The sequence below is a fragment of the Trichoplusia ni genome, chromosome 4 (assembly GCF_003590095.1).
Source record: "Trichoplusia ni isolate ovarian cell line Hi5 chromosome 4, tn1, whole genome shotgun sequence".
Taxonomy (NCBI): domain Eukaryota; kingdom Metazoa; phylum Arthropoda; class Insecta; order Lepidoptera; family Noctuidae; genus Trichoplusia; species Trichoplusia ni.
Window position 1 is genome coordinate 8,726,462 of NC_039481.1, and position 20,400 is coordinate 8,746,861.

At 34.4% G+C, this 20,400-nt stretch overlaps 2 protein-coding genes across 2 annotated transcripts in view; both read right to left on the bottom strand.

Annotated features, from left to right (window-relative positions):
- LOC113492919 (5-hydroxytryptamine receptor 2B) overlaps positions 1–1,848 on the bottom strand; it is an 87,689-nt gene extending 85,841 nt beyond the window's left edge. Inside the window, exon 1 of the mRNA XM_026870648.1 lies at positions 1,384–1,848. The gene's annotated coding sequence lies outside the window, so the exon portion shown is untranslated. The remainder of the gene's footprint in view (positions 1–1,383) is intronic.
- Positions 1,849–10,407: 8,559 nt separating this feature from the next.
- LOC113492922 (probable uridine nucleosidase 2) lies at positions 10,408–18,484 on the bottom strand. Its single transcript, XM_026870651.1, has 8 exons — positions 18,389–18,484; positions 14,268–14,375; positions 13,741–13,840; positions 12,342–12,510; positions 11,871–11,987; positions 11,531–11,667; positions 10,947–11,133; positions 10,408–10,646 (listed from the first exon to the last, which is right to left on the bottom strand). The coding sequence occupies exons 1-8, from the start codon at positions 18,400–18,402 to the stop codon at positions 10,486–10,488; spliced, it is 993 nt and encodes a 330-aa protein (XP_026726452.1). The 5' UTR covers positions 18,403–18,484; the 3' UTR covers positions 10,408–10,485.
- Positions 18,485–20,400: the final 1,916 nt, after the last annotated feature.

Here is a 20,400-nt window from a genome sequence, read left to right on the forward strand (position 1 = left end):
AAAGCCAGTAATTCAAAAATATTTTTATAAATCATCAGGGTGAAATTTTCTAAACAGAAAAAACCCCGTAAATTAAAAAAATATCAATAAAATAAATTACTTTTTTTAGTCATTGGTTTGACCGAAATCATAATCTGTTTCATTGCAGAATTTACTTCACCCCGTATCACTATTACAGGTAGTTTTGTAAAATAACACTGACATAAAAGAAGACCGTTCAATCGTTCGGAACGAGAATAAAATAGAAATCGTACAGATTTTTACCGGATATTCGCTATTGGAACGACATTTTCAAATGCCAAGAATCTTCAACTGTTTAAAATAGATGTTGCGAGTTTAGTTACAATACAATTTGAAGTTAATATCTTTTCATATTTTAAGCATTATAAAATACCAGCACTCGATTAAAAAAACAATTCATTAGTAATTTAAATCAAAATGCAACACCTCTTGGTTAACCGGATAAAATCCGCCATTGTATTTATTTGATACGTCTTATTCAATAAGACGTATCAAATAAATAATTGAATAATTATGTGTTTAACAAGGTGCTATCGTCCATTTTCTCATGACCTCAGTATTCGGTCCACTTTTCCACTAATGTTCCCATTCCTTGTACCTTAAAAGCTGTCCGTGGACCAGAGGCCAGTTGCCCCTAAGTTAAACCTAGGTAAATATAGTAGTGTTGTACATATTGATATAAACTTTCTACGAAGATGCCCCATTCATTAGAACTGTATCAAGCTGTCTGGCAATGGTAGAAGAATTAATAATCATAAATATTACAATATTAAGCAATACTCTTCAAAAAGACGGGAGATCGTAATTCAATTGTTTATTAAAAGTAAATTTTCCATCATTAAAATCATCTATCAGGTTGAATATCTCCATCAACAAGTCTAGATTAAAATCGCCTGTAAGTATAAAGTTTTACTCGTCTACAATTTGAAATTCGACCGACGTAGAACAACGGCCAGGATTGTGAAGGCATCAATCAAAATTCGCGTGCCTACAATCCAACTCAGTAATTGACAAACGACTATTTTTGTTCCCAACTTTTTTGAAACCATTGTCAGAGAATGTTTTTTATAAATACAGCCGGCTTTGCTGACACTGTGTTCCTTTCTATGATTAATCTTTTTTAAAGTGGTTTTTTGTTTGCAGTGTTGATTTTTGACTTAACCGAAAACGTTATTATTGTTTAATATTGGTGTTAGGCGTATTAAATGTAGTGTCCTTTTTTATTGTAAATAGTGAGTTAAAAATATTTTTTTAATTGGATATTTATATACGTAACACATAACTAAATGATTTATTTCGATTGGCAAAGCGAGGCTTTCTTCTGTTTATTTTCAATAGGTATTAAAATAAGTTTAAACGAACCTTTTTCAAAAAACTTCAGGTATCCATTTCTTCGTTAATCTTTAAAACATTCACAAAAAAAGCGAATACTGGCACTTAATTTCTCAAACACAAATAGTCCACACTTTTTTTAAAACACATGCACTATTCAAAAGAGAAAAACAAACCACTATCTATTCAAAAAAAGAAGAAAATATTCGCGCGCGAATTTCGTATTTCGAACGCGTGGGTGACGTCACGGATAACGCGTCCACAGCATTCAGTATCTCGTGGGAAACTGGCGGGAAATCTTTGCGAATGAGAGAATTTGCGACCGACTATGAATTACCAGGGCGTAGGTAAAATAATATTACGAGTATTTGATATTATTTCTTTTAAACTTTTGACGTTTTGCTTTAGATAAGTTTAGCAATAAAAGTTTCAAGTAGTAAATACTTACAGCTTTTAATGAATTTTACAGTGAGTCTTTAAGAATCATAAAAAGGCTTCTTTCTTTTTCCCACGTTTTTAAACACCTACTTCCTTGTTTATATGTTTGTTTGCCTGTCGTTCCGGTTGGATTTTTGCAACTTAATTTGAAAGCGGTTCACGATAAGCTAGCAAGCTGAAATTTTCAGGGTTACTTCAAACCCGATGACAATGCAATTTACGATTATTAACACGGTTGGACCGGTTGAATAACGTGTGTATTTCGATTTTAAATAATTATTCTATTATTTTATTCTGCCGATCACTTCGGGTAATAAGTTTTCATACTTCGCAGACGTAAAACTAGCCGAGTGAAACCAGATGATATCACTAGTTTAAGATTAACAGGAAACCTTTTTCCTTTTCGACGAGAGCTATACGTTATGTTATCAATATGATTACAAACAGCAGGAAATGATAAATAATTTAGTTTGTATGACGCAGTTTCGAATAGTTATCAGTGAATAGATTCTGCTAGGCTTCTCTTGGAGTATGTACGATTAATATTAAGCTTTATTGATTTATAATAAACTTCCTGTGTTTACCAATTTAGTTATTTGATAAGGAGTCAATTGGCAAAAGAAATCAGTGAATTTTGAAGGTACGAGGTGTAGTAAAATTTTCAATTTAATAGTTCCGTAGCCATTTCGCTGACGTCTTATAATTTATTCCGGATGTTTTTTTGGCGCGATCAATTTTGTTTTAGGCTATTAATACGGTTGCAATTGTATTTACCATTAAATATTCACGTCGCCTCACTAAAACAAAAACGGATCACGCCCTTGTCGAACGGAGAACAAAAAGTGGCAATCATCATCATCATCATCTCAGCCTATCGCCGTCCACTGCTGAACGTAGGCCTCCCCCAAAGAGCGCCAACCATCCCGGTCCTGGGCAGCCCGCATCCATCCGCTGCCAGCCACCTTCTTCAAATCATCGGTCCATCGTAGCGCAGGGCGTCCTACACTACGTTTGCCTAAAAGTGGCAATGTTAATCAGTTATTATCAGAGTTCAACTTAGTTTTTAGACGCGCGTCAAACGAACCTTAAAAAAAAGTGCAAAACATAAATCCAAAAGCTCAGCTAAATTCACTTTTCCACGCGAACAAAGACACTTGCATAGCTAATCAGAAATGTAATTTTGTAATAATTCTTCAAATTTCATTGTTACTGACCTAATATGAGGAAAAAAATAAACAGAGCAATAACGTATGACAAAAAGTAATACTGAAAATTATCATCAGCCAGGATCAATAACAAAACAAAAAACGCCGAAACTCTTTGAAACAGTTCTCAAACCCTTTCGAGAAGTACTAGAACACACTTATATGAAAACTCTTCGGAAAAACCTTAAAAATAAGTATATTGTGAGGACAAAGAAACCGGCGCCGGAAGGCTCCCGTCTACACTCCATGGAGTCCGACACGGAAGACCTTTTGACGGTTTAATACAGGTTTTATGATACCTTCAAGAGTTTTCGAATCAAAGGGATTGGAAAACAGAGAAAATTTAAAATGGAGGACATGAATTGGAAGGTTTTTGAAAGAGTGTGTAAACGGATTGTAATATCTAAAATGCGTTGAATATTTTTCACACATTTTCAATAAGTTGTCTATGTGGAACTCTATATTATTATTATTTTGTGTATTGCTGTAGATGTTGAGCTAGCGACACCGCTTTAAATTTTCCATTTTAATTCACGACCCTTATCTGTGAAACGCACCGAAACATTAAGTCACCGTATTCACCTACCGAAAGTATGAAAAAAAAATGTTAATCAAGAAAAAAGGTGCCAAATACCACAACAGGCTTGTCATGCCTGCTGTAGGTATTGGCTTCAAATTCTTTAGACGATGAGTATAAATTACCTCGCACAAGCGCACGTGGGCAAATTCAGCGCGACTTTTTCACCACGTGCCCTGTTTAAGATGTCACTAAAGAATATAAATAGATATTTACCGCATTGGGAGATGGGATGCAAGAACGTCGTGACATTTATAAATCGATCTTCTTTCCAAAACGTCCAAAGCATCCCGGTAAACGTAAATTGTGTTTTTATTTTTCTTTCCTTTTAGGAAATGGGTTTTAGAAGAGTTTACGGCTGGAAAATATTAAATTGAACCTTTTTGTTTGTTTTTTATTGGGTCATTCTAAATTTAAGTAATAATAAATGATTCCTGGAAAAAACATATTTTTAGGGCTCCGTGCATATCCTGTTTCTGAAACAGCGCTGTCTACCCGTTTGTCCGTCTGTCATCGAGCTTTATCTCATGCACCTCGTAATGGTTTAACAGATGATGTATTCCCGCTGCCGCTGGCAATAGGCGGCACAGTCATAAATTTGTTGAGTGTCTAATTATTGTTACAAATATTTTTTCTTTAGCCTTGCGGAACCCATTGTATTCTGAGTCCAACTTGCACTTATCGATCTTATCCGAATCGTAACTTAGAAGATGCCTTGATATTCAGCAGTGTAGAGCATTATTATTGAATTGTTAGCTGAAGTTGATTTTGCTTGGATAGTTCAACATTACTTTTGCTTAACCTGCAGAAGTAATGCTCAACTGCCTTTCGACCGCCGTATGAATAGGCACTCACTTTATCAGCTTATAGTGCTTAATACTCCACAACTTTCTTGCATCGTCTAGTCTTAAATTAAGCTAAGATTGTACTAGGAGCAACTTTGTACTAGCTACTTATACACTCAACTAGATATACTGTATAGATAAATTAAACCAAAGCCCAGGCAAACCTACGAATGCATTATTGTGTCCATCACACAAACATTCGTCCCGGGTTTGAATCGAACCCAAGAGAAGTCTTGGGTTTGATTCAAACCTGAAGAGGTATAGCAGTTCAGTCGATTAAGCGCTAGACCAACAGTCCAGTCAGCTTGATAGCATTTGGCTTCAATTAACAATAACGGTTCCCACCTTATGTAATTTATTCGTGGAACGCAATAACGCTTATCCTATGAGGGGATTCAACACACGACAGCGGCAGTCGCGCATGTCGCGCACAGCGGGTTTAGCGTGGTGACCAACTTCTCTACTATACGTGCGGAAAAACCCACAATAATTACTTTAGGTGCACGTTTGCTATTGGGATAAAGCCAATAGACATTTGATCCGTTACTTATTTTTTTATTTCGGATCGGAAATAATCAAATGACTCTTCAGGTTTTGGGCTGAGCGGAAGAGTCACTTTTACTGACTAACTTCGCAGAAGAAGGCAACCGCTTTCCAAACTGATATTTCCCTAAGCTTCGTTCTGACATACAGCTGTAAGATTTTAATCGATTTATTTAGTCTACGACCAATCAATACACGTTTCCAACACCATTATCATAAGATATCTGTAAATAATTCTAAATAGTATCATTGATGTTTTGTTTGTGGTAGACCGTTTGATGTTCTGTTTTCAGACAAATTTTATTGTTATGTTGTTGGACTTTGATGTTACTAATGTTGTAGAATTGTGCCTGTGTTTACTGAGTATTTTATGGTTGGATGATTCTCGCTTGGATTACTAGAAGTTATGAGTCTTTGAGTTATGATTCTGGGTAGTTAACTATGTGTGAATTACAGCTTTGGTCTTATATTGGGAAGTTAGTTATACGACTTTTGACACTGCAGATGCGGAACGATCAAAAAAACATGATTTTCCATCACATTTCCAACAATACTACCCAAGTTCCCAACGGTTCCGTATAAACTACATGAATAAACTACGGATGTACAGGCCATGCCATTGTTACCATAAGACAAGCTCGATTTATCATAAAAAAGTATAGATATGTATATATTTGATACATAATCTGTGACTCCTCACTGTCGAAGTACGACTCACACTTGACCGGTATAACCCACCTCTGTTCTGTAGCACCAGTATACCAAAACTAATGTTGATAAAAAAATTCGGCGTTTTGTTATTGATGTATAACTTAAGCTGCTAAGAGCTCGCGTTGAAGGATAAACGCTCACAGACTCACAGTTTATTAAACAAACATTTCCTAGAAAGCATAAGACGTTAATGCAGTTGTTTCAGATTTGAATTAAAATAATACATTTGCTGAATTTCCCAAGGGTAAGAATCAGTCAGTTGGTTTAATTGAGTAATATTTATAAGGTGCTCAATTCATTTCAATTGACACATAGGAACAAGTGGTGAAACATCATCTGTGCCAAAGCTAGGCGCTGAAGTCGTGACCCTCAGTGTTGATTTCAACGATGAAAGGAGGAAGAGTTATAATAAAGATCATCATACTAGCAATATTGCGTTTTACCACATATTACACCAGCTTTTTTTTTTATAAACATACAAAGAGTCACTTAGATTTTTCCTACTATAATAAATGAAAAATATTCCTCATAATAATCTCAGTACCAAATACAAAGTACTGAGAGTCACTGAAATAAGAACAAAACCAACAATTGTTCGCGTTCATAAGTGTAAACCTCCCAGATTGTAGGACTAGAGGCGAATAAGGCAAAGGGGGAGGGGAGAAGGGGTGAAGGCGACATTTAGCAAATTGCTCCGTTAACGGTACATCCACCAGCATCTTTAAAAACAAAACTGTTGCTATTGTGAAAGAGAGATGACGCTCTACATAGTATATAGTGCTGTCTCTTTTCAACAGCTGCTAGTTGTCATGCTTTAAGACGTGGTGAGAGGTCAACAAGCACCACCTGTGTTGCTCAATGCTCAAGTTTTTTTGTTCATCCCACTTTGGAAATAAGTAGGGGCTTAGGAAAATGCTCAGCTATTTTAGGTAGTTTGTTGTCTTTAATGTTATTAGCTATTTAATTTGGATTTTCGTTTTTTTGTCTTGAGGAATATGTTGCGAATACGAATGGGTTTTATTGTTATTTGGCTTTTGCGAAGGCTTTTCTATCTTCTACGTGTGTAAAGAGGTCCCATATTTGAAGTCAGGCTGAAACTTATACTTATTATGATAAAAAAGGAAATATATTCACTATACCGGATAAAGAAAATCTCGCTTTGTTTTACCTGAAATATTTGTCATACTTTACTGATTGCAATTAAATTAAGAGATATGAATTTAACATCGTAACATTTTTAAAAGTCTTGTTTTTCATAAAAACACTCTTTTAATGTTTTATTTTGCGTTGATTGAGCTATGCAACTGTGACTTGTTCTATCTATTTTGAATAGTTGAACGACATGCATCATAATATGATGTAACAACTCACCTCGAAGAACAAAGTTGGTGAAACCAAGTTTCAAATAATACTACCGAAGTTCCACGACCGTTAAGGCAATGTCGAACCTTAGGTGTAGGGTTGTCGCTTACCAGTATACATTTAAGTAATATATTTTTGATTATCTATTTAGATTGATATTTTAGTTTTTGACTAACGGGGAACTCTACAGTAAGTGTAAAAGTGTCATCCCTCAATAAAAATGAAAAAACATTTACCGATTTGGCGATTCAGGCGTATAATTTATACCGCTTCGATTAATAATCAGAGAATTCAACTATTTTGAATTGAGTAAATTTTCGAGTAGTATTTTTGTCTCTGAATTGGGATTCCTTCTAGATTAAGATTTTGTTTAAAGCTAGTATGTAGTTGCATCTTTTATATAAAGCCTTATTTGTGATTATTATAAATCAAATAACTGACACTTTTAATGCCACAGTCAAATTACTAATTTATCAGATAATCCAAAAAAACTTACTTTTGGCTAGACCCGGAATTTGGAGCCCGATGGTTTGATTCCCATCCACGATAAAAAGGTGTCAACCCTATTAACAGGGTTAAACTATTAGGCACGAGTTAATTCTAAGAATCCCTGTCAGTTGCGTCTTGTGTGTAAGCAAGCCTAACTGTAAGCTATCTACAGCCAACAGTTTCAGTTTTATACGGAACCTTCAACTTAGTAATCCTTTTTTTCCGGATGCAAACACCAAACATTGTTCCTTCTTACTTTTTGTATAGGGCCGTGCTTATATTTCGGTATCTAGGCAGCCTGGCAGGCATCAGCTTAATATAAACACTTTTGCGCCGTACGGTACGAGATTAGTCTAGATCCCGTGCTGTGCGGCCCTGCGGCGCCTGCGGTGGCTGGAAGTCATCACGTTCGTCTCCCACAGCGGCGGCTGAAACGCGAAGCTCTTTGCCTCGTTCTTTCAGTTGACTCCTTTGCTAGAATGCTTCACTAATGCGATACTGCTTTGCAACAAGGCTTTCCACCTTATGGCCATAGTTTGAACCAGGACCAAAATTGAGAATTCATAAGCCAGATAGGCTATCACAGAATAGAGTGCAAATTATAACTCTATAAAAAAAATCTCACTTTTTATTGAACCTAGAACCTAGAAGCATTAGCAATAAAACAAATTATTAAGACGCAGAATATTCTACCAAAACTAAAGCAATAACAATTACCATTAACTTTACAGAACAATTCAATCATAATCAACGCCACAGAATCATCATTCTCACCTTCGAAATTCTTGCGAAGTTTGATTGCCCTCATTACTAAGCACTTTCAGAATGTTAACGTGTGTTGTTACAAGTTCAGAACAACGCCATCTTAAGGTAATTGTGTTAAACACAGGTGGCTGTGTTTTGGTAGCTACTCACCTTCGAATGAACAAACTCGTAGCAATGGTAATAATTAAAAGTCGGTTGTCTGTTATGTGGTTTTTCAGATGTGAAGACTAGTTCTTTGAATGAAACTAGAAGATTAGTTAACTATCTATCGTTACAGTAAATGTAAAATGTTAGCCTCATAAATAATGAGATAATATACATTTGGGAAGGTAAAACGTATCAAAATTGTAGTATGTCCAAAAAAACGAAACCATTGAATGAATAATAATAATATGTTCTGAATTTTTCTTATGAGCGCTTAAGTATTTTGCAATTTTTGAAGTAAACACTTCTATTTAAATTAATATAATAATATTTTGTAGTTTTATCTTCACAATTTGCAAGGTCAGCAGGTCCTAGTAATATTTCCCCTCATTTTCCAATCAAAGAATGGATTTTGAAAACTTCCTCAGCCGTCATAACGATCCTAAGATCTGATTTCATGATGACAGGTTGATTGATAACAGTTTGGGAACAAAATAATTGTTGTTTCATGGTGTTATTTGTGTCCCTTTGAAACTAAACCATGAAACGTAATATACAGGAAGTTGTTTAGTTCACAAAGAAACTTTTGATCTCTTTAATTAAGTTTGACTAAACCATGAAAGACGGTGGAAACTTTAGTGGAAATAATTTGTTTTATTTAATATCTGTCCGATTATTATTTTTATAATCGTTAGAGTCGATTTCGGAAAGCAGGTACTAAATCTCAGTCTCTAATGATTCATGGCAGCAGCAGTTAGCCACGTTTGAAAAGCTGGACAATTGTGAGTCGCATTTGCGGCATTAAGGGTTCCGGGTTGAAACAAATAGTCATATTTTCAAAAAGAAATACATTAGTGGCACATTTTGAGGATATTAAATTTATTTGTCACTAATCAAATTTATGGCCGTAACAGCATACTTAGACCCGAACTATATTTTTGATATTTTGTTCTTCTGAAAAAATTTAACTGTCTAACAATCATGATTACTATCATGAAATACAGCCTGGTGTCAAAAGGACAGCAGACAGCATTGCCACAAATTGATTTTTTTATTATTTGGGTAAACACGGAACGGTGTTTTTTGGTGTATGGTGTACGGTCGGTTACTCTGAAAACTAACAACCTACCAATTTACATTTATTTAAACAAAGACTAATTACTAATATTATTTTCTTACGTCATATCGAGATTTAATACAGACCATGGTAAACGACTTTCACTTACCCTCAAACGACCCATTCGACACAAACGACATCCTAAAATGCCGAATTGGCTAAACAAAACATTAGCCCTTAATTGCAGAATGCATGTTTCAGTAGTTTTAGTACCGCACTACCAGATTGCCCTTAATATACCCCGTATAAAATAACTAATAAACTTTATGTCTTCAACAATCATAAATGAAAACGAACTTTGATTTTTATGTTCACTATAAAGTGTTTTTTATTACATAGTACACATTTTTTGCTAGAGATTATATTTGGGAGATAAAGACATTTTTTAATGTTTGGTAATAAAATATATTGTTTGCTTCAGGGTGTTGGTCAAATAAGGTACTGTGGGGGTTTTATCTGGCTCTCATTCCAACAGACACAATACACAGAACATCAAGCTTAACGTGTCAAGCTCGTTAAGATATGAAACTTAATCATTTACATGTATTAAGGTGAATAAAAAAGGAAAAAATATTTATGTAACTTAATGTGTAGGATAAAATAGTGATATTTTCTTAGAAATTGAATTTATAGTATTCAAGGAATACACGTCACTATGAAATATGTTCAAAACAAAAAAGCCAAATTAGGAATAGTCTGACTGGTAGCGACATCTATTGCGTATTTACAAAACAATTCAGAGGCAAGACAGGGACCGAACATTGGGCTGACTAGATACTTTTCCATAGTTCCAAAACTTTCCAATAGATGGCGTTAAATTCAACCAAACTAAAAGGCAGTTTAAGAGAGAAATAAACATTAAGCTCAGGGATTCATTTTATTGTACTTATTTGCATTTATTTGATGTAGAACTTGGATTCATTGTTCAGTAGTAGTTTATGGTTCCATAACATTATTTTCTCTGGAATCCTTCAGCTCTGATTGAAATACTTCTATTAAAAATTGTTTGTACTCCTCTGCTTTTACAGAATAAGCTATTCTGACGTTAGCTTTTTCTTTTTCTACAAAATCATTTGTGTTGATTCCTCTGTTGTCTCCTGAAAATGTTGTGATAAGACTGTTTAGTACGTCCTTGTATTCTATTGTTTTTTTGGGAAATATGAGCACACATTTAAAAAAAAATGAAAAAACGAGGTAACCTATGAATCCGACATCAAAAATTGAAGTAAGTATGAATTTGGAAGTGAAGTACAACAGCAAATACAACATATTTTATTTTAAATTCGATACCTTCAGCTGTTACTTTATGTTCTGGCAATGATATAATGTCTTTACAGTAAACAAATGGTACTATAATACCAGAGCTTTATATTTCTTCTAGCCAACTATTCACTTACCGCAAATCGTAATATCATTCTTTGAATACTTGTACTCCTGCACTAACTCTGGCTTCAGGAACAACGCTACAGTCGCCGGGTCCAACGCCTGCCACCTCTCCTCCTTCGTCATTGATATCCTCTCGAACTTATTCTGCGCCTTAATTATATCCGTGTCTATACTTCCTAATACATTGTTTCTCCATTCCTATAACGTATAAAACTAAATTATTGGTTCAAGGAAAATCATCGTTAAGAGGACCAACCATTTAGATAAACTAAGTTTTGTGCCTCTCCATGATAATCTGACCTTATAATTTGACGATGAATGGCACCAAAGGGTACATCAAAGTACCTCCATGTATCTGACACATTAGGTACGCATTAATAGGCAAATATACTTCACAGTTTTTCTTGCAATCCGCAATGGATTTTGCAGTTCTGATATGAACTTAATAACACCATGCCAATGCACTCAATAAAAGTGTTTATAGTTTTATTAATTGATCTCACAGTCAAATAGTTTGTACTGTTTTGTGGGACACTGTTAGCTCATAAGAATACAATGTACCTTTATAAAAATAAATAAAATAAAATAAACTTACCTTACTAAAGTTCAAATACTGTTTAGCTTGTGAGAATGGGAATAAGGTAACTTTGTCCGGAGTGGCGTTTTGTGCTACCACGTGGTAGGCTTCTACATCCATTTGGGCATTAAATTCTGGACCAGGAGTACTTTCACCTGAAATACACAATTAAAATTATGTACGGAAGGTGGGCCAAAGCGGAACTAAGCTAGCTATCTAGCTGAATAAGTCTACAGATGGGACTAGTTATATCGGCCACATTGCTTAGTATCCAAAGAATTTACCATAATCTAATAATAATACCATAATATCCAAAAAGCTTACCGAATACAAAAACAGTTTTAAACATAAAACTTACTGTGAATGTGTCCAGCACCGACGTATAAATGATTCAGTCTCGACAAAAAATCTGGGTCTAGTTTAATAGCTAGTGCCACATTGGTCAGGGTTCCAATTGTTATCACAGTCAAATTGCCTGAAAACATAGAAAAAGAAATAAAATTATGTATGTCACAATTATTTACTAAAAAATTTTAAAATATAAAATTAATCCAAGAGTTGATGATGTTGAAATGAAACTACTTTTACGGATTTTATCGCGGTTTAATTTTAGATTTTAGTGCCCGACGTTTCGAAACCTTTGCAGGTATCATGGTCACGGGCAGACTGATACCTGCAGCTGATTATGTATTTTTTATTTACTGTCACTGATTTTTCATTTAATTAAAAAACTGTTAAATCTTTGATATAACAGTTGACATACCCAGTGCCCGAATTTGATTGTGTTTATAAAAATAATTGCATGAACTGCTTTTTTCAGGTATCTTACCTTCATACGTTTTAGAATAATCTATCAGTGCTGTCACAGCATTCTCAGCCTTTGCTGGAACCAGATCAGGGTAGACATCTCCAGTATCTCCCAAACCATCTTTACCGTAGTAATCGGTGACGGATGGTGTTTTAACTAAAGACGATTTGGATCCTCTGTAGATTGGCACCTGAAAATAATATAAGAAAATTTAAAATTGAAAGTCATTTTTGCAAGACAACATTTGAAAAGCTAAGTGAGTCCGGGCTTCGGAATTCTTGGTTTTACTAGAACATAAATCTACTAAGCATCTGCATTATAAGATTCCTCAAGTATTCTGGCATTTCTATTACTTTTTCTATTGTCATATAACGATTTTACCTATGGATTTAATATTTGTGTCCCGGGGTTTCACGAACATTCAAGTCGTATGCACAAAGACACCGAGACTCCATTCAGCTTACCGTCCAGGTTTATGGAAAAGCATCATTATTATATACCTATGTTTATCAATCGTGTCGTAAATGTATCAGGTATTACATGAGGCAATCTCCTGCTCTTGAAGTTTGCACTTTCAACAACAAAAGAACCATGTCAAGTATTTAGCAATAGATTACCTACCTTCTATCATAGATAATACATTTTTATCAAACCTCACAATAAACGAATATTATTATTACAAATATATATTTTTAGAAGGTATATTATGATCTTAACTTGTTTTAAAAAGCAAGGAAATGATAATATTCCTGTCGTTCAAAATTGAACACTATTACCTTCGAATTAAAGTACGTTATAAAACAATGATCGTAATGTTGGCATTATTATAGCAGTTATATAATTGTCTCTTATCTGCTAAATTTATTCAACTTTGACATCAATTCATATTCTATTCTATTTATAATATATGAAATGTTCATTGCGAATATTTATTTGAACTTAAGTAATGTATGTAATTACGCATTTTTTTGGATTTAAAGACTACTACTTCTTGCCGTCATCGTTGATCCTCTCTTAAAATGCTTTTAACAGAAATCAACGCATTCGGCTACTGCATTTAAGACATTTTTTATGATCCTACCAACCTATGTTTAGCAAATAATTAATGATTTGATTTGCAAAATTTAATGTAAAAATTAGAGCCACCGAGAAAAGCAAACACAAACATGGTTGTATGAAAGGTTAAGTATTTGTTGGGTAGCTTAGAAGTCCTTCAAAATAACATCTAAAATATCCCGCGACGCAAGCATTAAAATTTTTAGAAATATCGACATATTATTAAAAAAAACAGTAGTTAGACAAGACTTGCACATCAAACTCTTCTGCTATCTGAAAATTTCACTAAATCAACTAGAAAATAATATGAATAATTCCCCTCCTAAATAACGCCAACATGGAAAAAAATATCGTTCAAACTCACATCTTGTCTTTTAGCGACCTTCAATATCCTTTGATTGTTGACGCTGACATTATCTTCATTTGTATTGCCGTTACCAGTTGTCAGCGCGAGCAGTTCCGGTCTGGAATGATATAGAAGGATATCATTAACGGAAAGAGTTTTTCATTAGTAATGACTTTAAGATCCTATCCAAGCTATGAGTATGTTGTGTTTAACTGGATCTGGATGAACTGATAGCATTTGACTAAATCTATTCCCAGTTTAAGCAGATTTAAAATGGGAATAAATATCATTTTCAGTCTCAAAAGTCATTATAAGATCGTCTTTTCGATTATTTTTCAGATACCATTGTTTGCCACAGATGGTCAAACCAGATTTTTAAATGAATATATGAATAACGAAATGATTTTTAATTATACTGTCTTTTTATTTCGATGCGGATGTAGTTAATCGTTCCCCTGGGACACACCGAGCGTAAGTATTTCGGTGATTTATTATGACATGTGTCGTGGGCTAGTAGCAGAAAATAATGAAAATAAAATAATTACCCATCAAAATGTTTCTCATACAGCAAAGCAAGGAATATCGCCATAGCATCGTCTCCGCCGGCATCATTGTCTATTATGAATTTTGGTTTACTTGCTTTTGTAGGAACACTGAAAACACAAGGAAAATCTAAGAAAAGTATGGAATATATTAAATCATAAAACTATTTCGAAATTATTGTAAGACAGACACAACTTTGTCCCTACAAAGTAAGGATACAACTATGTCTAGACATACTCATAATGAAAAAAGACCGAGACTTAGTTTATGACGAAACACTGCAGTTGTATTTCCCATTGTTTTAATACAACAAAGTGACATTAATTTATAAATACTAGAATAAACGACTGTTTAGTTGGCCGTTTTATTTGATCATTTTCAAGAATAACATAAATATGGTTCTAGTTAAGACGATTCCGGGATGACGAAATTACGATTACATAGGACGAAATTTACTATGATTATGAGTTAAAAAGTCTGGAATCGTCACTAGACTACACTGAAAGGTAAATAGAAAGATATAGCCTATCAAATAGCTGATTAATGTAGACCACCACGAGAAACCCGTGTGCGTGACTTGCATGTGTTCCACGAATACTTGTCCTGAGTCTGGATCTCTTTCTGCATGCGACTAGAATATCTGTGAAACCCCCGCAGCACAAGGATTAAATTCTGTAGTGCGTTTCCAAAAAAATACCTAACCTTTATAAATAGTGGTTTAAATTGAGTTTGCAAAATTTTACATAAACACATTTACGCTATCACATAGACCAGTTATATATTAGCTATTACCTATATCAAATCTGAATAAATTTAGTCATGATTATACGGTTACGCTTATCCGGTTAGCTTACAGTGGGTGGGTTCGAAACCCCTTAACCGATTTATATAAAAAATGTGCAAAGTTACTTTTAACAGCAATAATACATTTTGAAAACAGAAATAATTAAATTTGCATTTGTAATAATAACATTTAAAATTTCTTATTGAATAATGTATTCACATCACATTCACAGTTTCTTATCATATTGCGATCCAAACACTAAAATTAGCACAAACTTTTTCAACATTCACAATTAAATTTAACATACCAAGAAATACTTAGTACAACTAATAAATATGTATAGAAAGGCCGAATCATGTTGATACGTCTGGAGTATCCGACTTTATTAGATAAACTGACTAACACGATTGAGATTTATACTAACATCTTTATCTCGAGAAGCAAACAAAATCTGGAGACCTGTTTGTATCGGGCGAGTTACTTGAGCAAGTAGATAATTTATGTTGTAATCTATTCAAGTATGTAAATAATTTGTTGGTTATTTTCAAGTTGTTAATGTTCGTTAAATTCTCTTATCTTTAATGGTTCAATAGTGCATCAAAATAGTCCAAGGGTTTTGTCGATCGGTGTGCTAAATTTTGAATCAGTAAGTTTCACTTGAATTAAAATCAATTTATTCAGTTTTAATTTGTAGGGTGCAGTTTGTAGACCTTATTACTTAGGTTCCATTGTTCGTCCGTCTGTCCGACATCAAGCTGTTTCTCGTAAACCGTGATAGCTAGGCAGTTGAAATTTACACAGACATTGACTACAAAAATAATGATTGGGGTTAAGCAACGTTGTAATGGTTATAAATTCGTTGTTCAGTGACATTTATTAAATTTGTCACCCAACGGATTTATTTATTTTGTGTTGTCTCTGTGTGTTTTCTTGTCTTTTTTTCTTTCACTTGACCAGTTTTTATTATTATCAAGTATTCCTATCCGAAGTTTGCGTAACAGGTTGTAGAAAGTTTATCTGTGATGAGTATGGATGTACTATGCTATAAACTTTTAATGACGAATGAAGACTCTTATCATTGTGGCAATAAGATAACAATTCATAATGCATGTAGTGACTTCTCCAATGGCAATCTTACTTGACGAGCTTATGATAAGTCTGCAGATGTTTCACCACAAGCGGTGATGTTTGTTTCACTTATTTTGTTGATTTAGGATTGATAACGGAGCCTTTATTATGTTGTTTAACTGACTTTAAAAGGAAGGAAATTCTCGACTCGTCCTTTTTATGTTTGTTACCACAGAACTTCGGACTGTATAGACCGATTTTGTTCATTATTGTTTCATTTAACGTGAAATATTGTCATTTGGTCCCATAAAAGGTTTACCAGGTTGGGCTCAATACGTTTTATTTGTAGTCGTTTTTTATCTTTTGATGTTGAAAAAAATATAAGTATTGAAAAAGAAAAGTGAGATAACCACTTAATTTAAAACACAGTTGCTGCAGTTGTAAAAGTACAGTACAGTAAAGTTAAAGCCTCATAATAATCTTGATCTTCCTTTTCTTTCTCGCCCAAACAGTTGACAATCAAGAATATCCAGCTATTAGAATCTAGTACTAAACGAGTCTTGTCCTAGTTGTGTTGTGCCATGACCACAGTCAATGTGACAACTATAGCACCTATACATAGATACACAGCACGTACTATGCTTGTATAGTAGTTGGTCGCCATGTCTGTTTAGCCGCAGACCGCGAGCATACTACATAGTAACCAGTAAGTTTATCCTCCTTTTGAATGCTGGTTAAATGTGGCAAGGTTATTTTATCAGGCATCAGCATTGGGCCCCACTGAGCTTGCTGACACCTCTTTCAGGATCTTTGAGGTAAACGTCGAACACAAACTCAACGTCAAGCACGAACCAGGGCCCAATTCCGCTATTTACAATGGAAATTCACTGTACTGACCGTGAGTATTAACCATCTTACCGAATTTGCAATTATTGTGTTTGCAAAATGTTTGGGAGAACACGAATACTTACATTTTAATCCAATTTCCATTCATTCGGTAATTGTTAATAGTGGAATAAACACTGGCACTGAACGGTGATCCACCCATCATTCACCGTCCGCATGCGGTAGCTGGGAGTCAGCAAGTGGCCCGCGAGCATTTTCCTTACATTCTAGCTATCAATGTACTGATAGTGTCATTGTAACCTTGAAAATACTCTAAGACGCAACCTTCTCACCGATGCAGGTAGTAAGTTTTAATACACGTAGTTATATTCGACTTCATTTGAATAAAAAGAGTTCGTCCTACACCTAAATAATACTATACTATCTCATATATTAGACTTGACATTGTAAGTTGACATTGGCTTCAAATGTTTGTTTTTGTTATTTTTTTTAGGCTTAGACAACACTAAACCTGAACAACCTTTAATTGCCTGATTGAATGATTAGAGTGGAATAATGGAATTGCAGCGTATGGCATATGTTTATCCCAATCTTGTTACGGAAAAACCGCGCCAAAATGAATTGTTATTAAACACACTGTCTTGCTCAATGCTGTATTTTAAAGCTAGATACTGAAATCCGATAGTAATTTAAAAAAAAAAACAGAATGTAGGTATACATTATATTGTTACCAAAGATTTTTTTTGTTAAATCATAGGTTTGTCATGGAAGGGCTCTCTATACTTCCAAACTGAGAGTTGTGGCTAGTTTAGCGGTTTTTAACCGTAGTGTGTGCTTCTGCGGCGGTTTTGCTGTTTATCGTTTGCGGCGAAAAACCGTACCGAAGAAAGTAACAAATTTCAAAACAGCTCAACCAGATTGTGAAGCGACAGTTTACAAGATAAATATTATCTTTTAACATCTTGAAGGATAAATATTCAAGCGCATTGTTTGTTATTTTTATTGTAATAAAATAAAGATACCTACAAAAAAATCTTGTAATGGATCCTATTTAGATCAATTTATAGCCCCCGAAACGATCCGGATGCAAAATCTCATGAAAATCGTTCAAGCCTAAATTTTAGGATTGCCTTTGATATATTAAATAGTAAAAACTTAGATGGACATATTCCTATTATTGTACATAAGTTATTATTATTATAACTCAACAAATACCGAATCTAATAAAGCATGGAATGCATGCAAAATAAATTTAAAAACAATACAAAAATGTAGCTCAAAGAAAACTAATAAATAATCAAACATAATCTGCAATTTCAACCTCAACACATTTACCTATATTTTATAAATATCCCACATTTACTTAAAATACTAAAATACGTAGACTGATAATAATAAATTAATTTAATAATTTAAACTACTCACAATTTATCCGTCATCTTGACGCAAGTCCAACACAACCACTCACTTTAGAACACACAACTAACAATGAGTAAACAAGCTCTTTGTTTATTCTTTTCTTTTGTTTCGTTGCTTATCTGTATTTCTAATGCATAACATAATATGTTAAATATATCTATAATATCTAAATATATAATGTTTGCCGGCACGTGTGACGTGTACGAGTGCGTGTCAGCGTTTGACAACAAAATGTAGGAGCTCGTTTAGACGAAGCGAGTTATACCGAATACATTGCGTAGCCGAGCAGTGTTTGTATCAAAAGTGATAAATCATTAACAGCAATGTATCGGTACTCTCTCGGTATATTCGTTTCGTTTAAATTTGCCTTTATAAACAAGGCAATGAACTTGGAATTATGTTTGACTCTTGTTCCAATTTAATCCATTATTTGCCCTTGTCGTGTATTGAACTGAATTGTTTTGGAATGTTCACATTTAAAATTAGAATTCGGTTTCTAAGACGATTTTTTTCTTTTTTTAGTTTTTTAGGGTTCCATACTTAAATAATACTGAATAAGTGAATACTATTACTGGGTGAATACTGAATACTAATACAGGCCTCTACTGTCTATCCGTCCGTCACCAAGCTGTATCTCATGAATAGCTGCTGTACACATTTCAGTTTATTATTCGTTCTGTTCTTTCTGTTGTCGCTAAGGCAGCAAATATCTGCTAAAAAAAAGACTCAAGTTTGACAAATTTTATGTCATGTAAAATTTTTCGTGCGTACGAATAAATTTATTTGACACCCAACCGATTTGTTTATGTTTAGCCTCTGTGCTTCGGAACCCTTTGTGTCGCGACTCCAACTTATACTTGACCGGTTTTACTGTGATTACTTTTTATTACGGTTACAGCTGTCAAAGCAGTTATAATTTAAAAGCTGAGGGAAGTTTTTGGAAGTATAATTTAATTACATTGACATTTTTTCTAATAATCAGAATTTGAGTAGTATTTATTACTTAACTAGCTTTCCCGGCAGACTTCGTACCGCCTTAGAGTCGATGATAATATTGCTGATTGTTTTTAAGTAATCATTTTAAGTTGTATATAGGTTGTAAATAAGAAACACATGATTTACTAATATTGCCGATTGAATTAGTTTTTTATGCTAATCGCGTCCCTTCAGCAAGATCGCAACCACCTTCATATACATCTACTGCAACTTAGAGCCAAACTCATGGGTGCTGCCAATAGATATCTAGTTTATTTTTGATTTTGACTACCATTCCCCGATTTAATGGTACCACCTTCATGTATTACTGCTACCTGCTCTACTGGTAATCCCCTCATGACTGCTACCTACGCTAAGGTCCCACCCTACTCTCACGCGTACAGTACCTGCTACCCAGCTATAACCCTCACTGCTCTACTGGTAATCCCTTCATGACTGCTACCTACTCTAAGGTCATGAAATACTACTATCTGATCTCCTGGTATCACCCTAATCAACTACGGCTACGTGCTCTCCTGGTACCGCCCTCGTGCTCCCCAGCTACAACCCTCATGAAATACTACTATCTGATCTCCTGGTATCACCCTATGGACGACAAAAGTTTTACATGTAATAAACAAATCAGCATTTATTGAAATGAAAGTATTCATTACACATATCGAGTTTTCATTGTTTTTAAGATGTATTCTGTTTTCGGGACGGAAACAAATCCAACAAATCAAAAACCATGGCAATCGGTCCAGCCGTTCTCGAGTTATAAATGTTGTAACAAACACGACTTTCTTATATATATATGTGGGAGCGTCAGGAACATTTTCCGAACAGTCTAGGTTGGCCTCCATCTTGGGCGTATGAGCGACGGGATGTTCGAAATAAAAGCGTCAATGTTATCTTGTAGATTGTATAATGTGAACTTAGAACATTATGGAGTAGAATACAATAGGACGGTTGAGATGGAATATTATTTGGAGCCAATAGGTTAGTACGTGCTCGCTATTTTTATGACAACTGTCTTGACAAGC

Bases quoted from the DNA above. Each gene is read 5' to 3' on its own strand.
- LOC113492922 (XM_026870651.1), bottom strand. The intron at 12,511-13,740 runs GTGAGTTTGAAC...TATTATTTTCAG, and splicing joins AGGTCGCTAAAAGACAAGAT to GTGCCAATCTACAGAGGATC. The intron at 10,647-10,946 runs GTAAGTGAATAG...CAACATTTTCAG, and splicing joins GAATGATATTACGATTTGCG to GAGACAACAGAGGAATCAAC.